The 5,798-nt window shown below is 41.7% G+C and overlaps 1 protein-coding gene across 3 annotated transcripts in view; it reads left to right on the top strand.

Moving 5' to 3' along the window:
• Positions 1-5,798, top strand: part of CCAR1 (cell division cycle and apoptosis regulator 1) — a 79,286-nt gene that overhangs the window by 17,235 nt on the left and 56,253 nt on the right. For all 3 annotated transcript variants that reach the window (XM_012801386.2, XM_023509522.1, XM_023509521.1), the window contains 3 exons: positions 628-821; positions 4,256-4,370; positions 4,485-4,677. In XM_012801386.2, the coding sequence (XP_012656840.1) occupies positions 628-821; positions 4,256-4,370; positions 4,485-4,677 (502 nt within the window). The remainder of the gene's footprint in view (positions 1-627; positions 822-4,255; positions 4,371-4,484; positions 4,678-5,798) is intronic.

Below are 5,798 nucleotides of genomic sequence, written 5' to 3'. Positions count from 1 at the left end.
GTGCCCTACTCCTTTGAGCCACAGGTGCCGCCCTATCTCTCTTATTCTTTTTAAAGTTTACTTAAATTGAGAAATAAACCTTACTCCATTTTTATTAAAGAACTAAAAGTGACTAACACCTATCTCATTTTCAGTCTCCAACAGAATTTCCAAATAAAGTTGAAAAGCCATAGAAATTTCTGTTTTTAGAACGCATTTCCCAAAGTATACCTATAAAGGATTACTATCTTAAGATGTTAAAGAAATTTTGTGAGAAAATAATTTTGTGGTCAAAGCTTAAGAAGGGTTGAGTTTCTTTGCTATATTTGGGAATTGCCTGATCCCTTATTATGCTAGTGTGGATTTTGAAGTTCTAACAGGGGATTAATACAGGAAATGTTTCTTAAGCTCGTTGTACTATGATACCTTTTTTTCTTAGAGCAACCCAAAAAAAATAATTTATCTAAGGGAATTTTGTGATTCCCTTTGGTTGAAAATAATTCAGACTTGATTCTTAATTTCAAGATTACACTTTTGTCTTTTAACTTTATGTAAATATTTTTATTCTGAGTTAATTTTAAGTCATTTTAAAATTCTTTTGACAATTTTAAATTATTACCTTAATTTGATATCGATTTTGTTTTATAGCCAGCTGTTGCGCTGCCTACAAGCCTTAGCCTCTCTACTCCTCAGCCTGCGGCACAGATAACTGTGTCATATCCAACACCACGGTCCAGTCAGCAACAAACACAGCCTCAAAAACAGCGTGTTTTTACAGGAGTTGTTACAAAGCTGCACGATACATTTGGATTTGTGGATGAAGATGTATTCTTTCAGCTTAGGTAAACTTTTATGGTGTTTTGTAAGATGGCTACTTGTATTTAGCATAAAACATCTGCGTAATTGTGGCAAAGATTGTAGCATAGTTATAATTTTCTTTTTTTTTTGGTGAGATCCAAAAAGGCATAAAGAATTTTCTATTTTAATTATTTAGCTTGGGCGTCGCCTTTGGCTCAGTGGGTAGGGTGCCAGCCCCTATACCGAGGGTGGCGGATTCAAACCTGGCCCTGGCCAAACTGCAACAGCAACAACAAATAGCTGGGCATTGTAGCGGGTGCCTGTAGTCCCAGCTACTCAGGAGGCTGAGGCAAGAGAATCGCCTAAGCCCAGGAATTGGAGGTTGCAGTGAGCTGTGATGCCACAGCACTCTACCAAGGGCTATAAAGTGAGACTCTTGTTTCTTAAAAAAAAAAAGAGGTTGTTGTGAGCAGTGACACCGTGGCATTCGAGTGAGGGTGACAAAGTGAGACTCTGTCTCTAAAAAAAAAAATTATTTAGCTTGTATGTATATTTGCAACTTTTTTTTTCAATTTTTTTTTCAATTTTTTTTTTTTTTTTGAGAGAGAGTCTCATTATGTTGCCCTCGGTAGAGTGTGGTGGTGTCATAGCTCACAGCAACTCTTGTGCTGAAGAAAAATTTTCTTGCTTCAGCCTCCCAAGTAGCTGTGACTACAGGTGCCTGCTACACTGCCTGTTTTTTTATTGCAGTTGTTGTTTTAGCTGGCTCAGGCCATGTTTAAAGGCGCCAGCCTCCGTGCATGTGGCCAGCACCATAACCACTGTACTACAGGTGCTGAGCCACTTGCCACCTTTTTTGACGGAAACATAATTAGAGATATCGTACAATTATTGAACAAACTAGTTTATGGAAACTTCTTTTTTTTTTTTTTTTTCTAAATAGAGTCTCACTTTGATGCCTTTGGTAGAGTGCCAGGTCGTCATAGCTCACAGCGTCCTCAAATTCTTGGACTCACGTGATCTTCTTGCCTCAGTCTCTCAAGTTGCTTTGACTACAAGCACCTGCCACAATGCCCAGCTTTTTTCTTTTTTTTTTGAGACTGAGTTTCACTTTGTTGCCCTTTGTAGTGGCATCCCCTCGCTGGCCTAGTGCCCAGCTATTTTTAGAGATGAGGGTCTCTTGCTCAGGATAGGGAAAATCTTTATATATTTATAGGAATTATGTGGCATTTCTAATTATATTCTTGGGCAAAGTTTAGAAGTTGAACTAGTAATGTTTTTTGACTTAAAACATTGTGTTTATTTATATTCAGAGATTGAAACATGATCCTTTCCCAAAAGAGTCTAGGAAGAATATCTACTTTTTTTTTTTTTTTTTTGAGACTGAGTCTCACTGTGTTGCCCTGGGTAGAGTGCTGTGGTATCACAGCTCACAGCAACCCCAAACTCTTGGGCTTATCCTATTTTCTTGCCTCAGCCTCCCGAGTAGCTGGTACTACAGGCACTTGCCTCAACACCTGGCTATTTTTTTGTTGCAGTTGTTTAGATGGCCTGGGCCGGGTTCAAACCCACCACTCTCGGTGTATGTGGCTCGCTTTGTAACTGTTGTGTTGCAGTCACCGAGCCTTTTTTTTGGGAGGGGGGGGACAAGAATCTCACTATGTTGTCTTGGGTAGAGTGCCATGTTGTCACAGCTCAAAGCAACCTCAGTCTCTTGGACTTAAGCGATTCTCTTGTTTCAGCCTCCCAAGTAGCTGAGAGGACTATCTACTTTTTAAGAGATTTTTAGGGCTGAGTGCGGTTGCTCATGCCTGAAATCTCAGCACTGTGGGAGGCAGACGCAGGTAGATTGCTTGAGCACAGAAGTTGGAGATGAGGCTGAATTAGAGTGAGTGAGTCTCCATCTCTAAAAAATTTGCTGGGCATTGTGGCAAGCACTATAGTCCCAGTTACTCTGGAAGTTGAGGCAAGAGGATCTCTTGAGCCCAGGTGTTTTGAGGTTGCTTTGAGCTGTGATATCACTGCACTTAGTGTAGGCCAACAAGAGTGAGACTCTTTCCAAAAAAAATTAAAAGATTTCTAGGCTTTCATTTTGGATACGGTTTAGTATTTAATTTTTATGTATTTATTTATTTTGAGACAGAGTCTCACTTGGTCACCTTTGATAGAGTGCTGTGATGTCTTAGCTCACAACAACCTCAAACTCTTGGGTTCAGGTGATCCTCTTGCCTCAGCTTCCTAAATAGCTGGGACTATAGGTGCCTGCCACAGTGCCCTGCTATTTTTAGAAACAGAGTCTCTCTCTGGCTTAGGCTGGTCTCGAACTCATGCGCTCAGACACTATACTTGCCTTGGACTCCCAAGTGCTGGAATTATAGGTGTGAGCTACTGTGCCCGGCCCTAATATTTTATATTTGAGAGTACATCTCAACATACTGTGCAGGCTGGTCTCAAACTCCTAGGGTCAAGTTGTCCTTTTACATGATCCTCCCAAGTAGTTGGGATTATAGGTGTGCACCACCACAGCTGTCCAATTATAGTTTACTTTCAGCTGGGTGTAGTGGCTCATGCTTGTAATCCTAGCACTCCGGGAGGCTGAGGCAGGGAAATTGCTTGAGCACAGGAGTTTGAGAGCAACCTGAGCAAGAAGAGCAAGATCATGTCTCTAAAAAAAAAAAAAAAAAAAAAGTAACAAATCTAGCCAGGCATTGTGGCTAGATGCCAGTCGTCCCAGGTACATGGAGGGGCTGAGGCAACAGAATCACTTAAATCCAGAAGTTTGAGGTTGCTATGAGCTATAACGCCACAGCACTCTACTAAGGGTGACCAAGTGAGACTGTCTCAAAAAAAAAAAGTTTAAATACTAAGTGTATACTTTTTTTTTTTTTTTCTTTTTTGAGACAGAGTCTCAAGCTGTTGCCCTTGGTAGTCACAGCTCACAGCACCCTCCAGCTCTTGGGCTTAAGTGATTTTCTTCCCTGAGCCTCCCAAGTAGCTGGGACTACAGTTGCCTGCCACAGCACCCAGTTATTATTTTTTTTTTTTTGGTTGTAGTTGTCATCATTGTTGTTTGGTGGGCCTAGGCTAGATTCGAACCCACCAGCTCCAGTGTATGTGGGTGGGACCCTAGCTGCCTGAGCTACAGGCACTGAGCATAAGTGTATACTTTTTTTTTTTTTTAGAGACAGAGTCTCACTTTATCACCCTCGGTAGAGTGCCGTGGAGTCACATCTCACAGCAGCCTCCAACTCCTGGGCTTAGGCAATTCTCTTGCCTGAGCTTCCCAAGTAGCTGAGACTACAATGCCTGGCTATTTTTTGTTGCAGTTTGGCTGGGGCCGGATTTGAACCCGCCACCCTTGGTATATGGGGCTGGCACCCTACTCACTGAGCCACTAGCGCCGCCCAGGAGTGTATACTTTTTGAGGGAATCATTTCTTATTCTGTTTGTTTAACCTACTTTTTTTTCTTTTTTGCAGTGCTGTCAAAGGGAAAACTCCCCAAGTGGGTGACAGGGTATTGGTTGAAGCTACTTATAATCCTAATATGCCTTTTAAATGGAATGCACAAAGAATTCAAACACTACCAAATCAGGTACATAAAATATTCAGATATTTCAGCAGCCTGGTGACTGGGTCTTATGATGCACAGAGATTTTTCTTTCTTCTTGTTTTTAAAATTTTATTTTATTTCTTTATTTTCATTAAGAATCAGTCCCAAACCCAACCTTTGCTAAAGACTCCTCCTGCTGTACTTCAGCCCATTGCACCACAGACAACATTTGGTGTTCAGGCTCAGCCTCAGCCCCAGTCACTTCTGCAAGCACAGATTTCAGCAGCTTCTATTACACCGCTATTGCAGACTCAGCCACAGCCCTTATTACAGCAGCCACAACAGAAAGGTATCTTTGCTTCTGTTTTAGACTAATATATAAATCTTTACTTGTTAAAATAATAATGATATTCTCTTAATGACAAAAATGGCAGGAACTTCCAGAAAACTTACCTTGAAACTTAAAAGAGGTATTCCTTAATAGAAAACCTCTACTTCCAAAGCTGTGTGGGAGTATATTGTATTTCCCTTAATGCAAATAACAAATTTAATGATGTGTTTCATGTGCACTTAAGACAAGTATCAAATTGGCTTGGCACCTATAGCAAAGTGGTTATGGTACTGGCCATATGCACTGAGGATGGTGGGTTCAAGCCCAGCCTAGGCTAGCTAAAAAAAAAAAATGACAAGTGCAACAAAAAAATAGGTGTTGTGGTGGGCACCTATAGTCCCACCTATTTGGGAGGCTGAGGCAAGAGAATCACTTAAACCCAAGAATTTGAGGTTGCTGTGAGCTGTGACGCCATAGCACTCTACTTTACTTTGGGTGACATAGTGAGAAGTCTGGGGGGAAGAAAAAGACAACTATCAAATCTATTAATTCCTTTTCCCATTTTTGGTAAATTTTTTTTTGAACTTTTGGGGTTCAAGTGATCCTCTTGCTTCAGCCTCCTAAGTAGCTGGGATTACAGGCGCCCACCACAGCGCCCAGTTATTTTTTAGAGATAGGGTCTTAATCTTGCTCAGGTTGGTCTTGAACTCATGAGCTCAGGCAATCCACTGGCCTCGGGGTCCCAAATGGTAGGAAACAAGCTGGCTCACCGCACCCAGTTTGTGTTCTAGTTTTTGAGACAGAGTCTCATTGTGTCGTCCTGGGTAGAGTGCCTGGTGTCATGACTCTGGCTCAGGCAATCCTTTTGCCTCAGCCTCCCAGATAGCTGGGACTTAGAGGTGCCCATCACGACACCTAACTAGTTTTTTTCTATTTTTAGTGAAGATGGGTTCTCTTGCTCAGACTGGTATCAAACTCGTGAGCTTGAGCAATCCACCTGCCTGGGCCTACAGGCATGAGCCACCTTGCCTGGCATTAATGAATTATTTATTTATTTTTTTGAGGCAGAGCCTCAAGCTGTCCCCCTGGGTAGAGTGCTGTGACATCACAGCTCACAGCAACCTCCAACTCCTGGGCTC

This window comes from Otolemur garnettii, unplaced genomic scaffold, assembly GCF_000181295.1.
Source record: "Otolemur garnettii isolate 467f Iridium unplaced genomic scaffold, OtoGar3 scaffold00008, whole genome shotgun sequence".
Lineage (NCBI taxonomy): Eukaryota > Metazoa > Chordata > Mammalia > Primates > Galagidae > Otolemur > Otolemur garnettii.
Note: the sequence above shows the minus strand (reverse complement) of the source record. Positions and strands in the feature narration are given on the sequence as shown.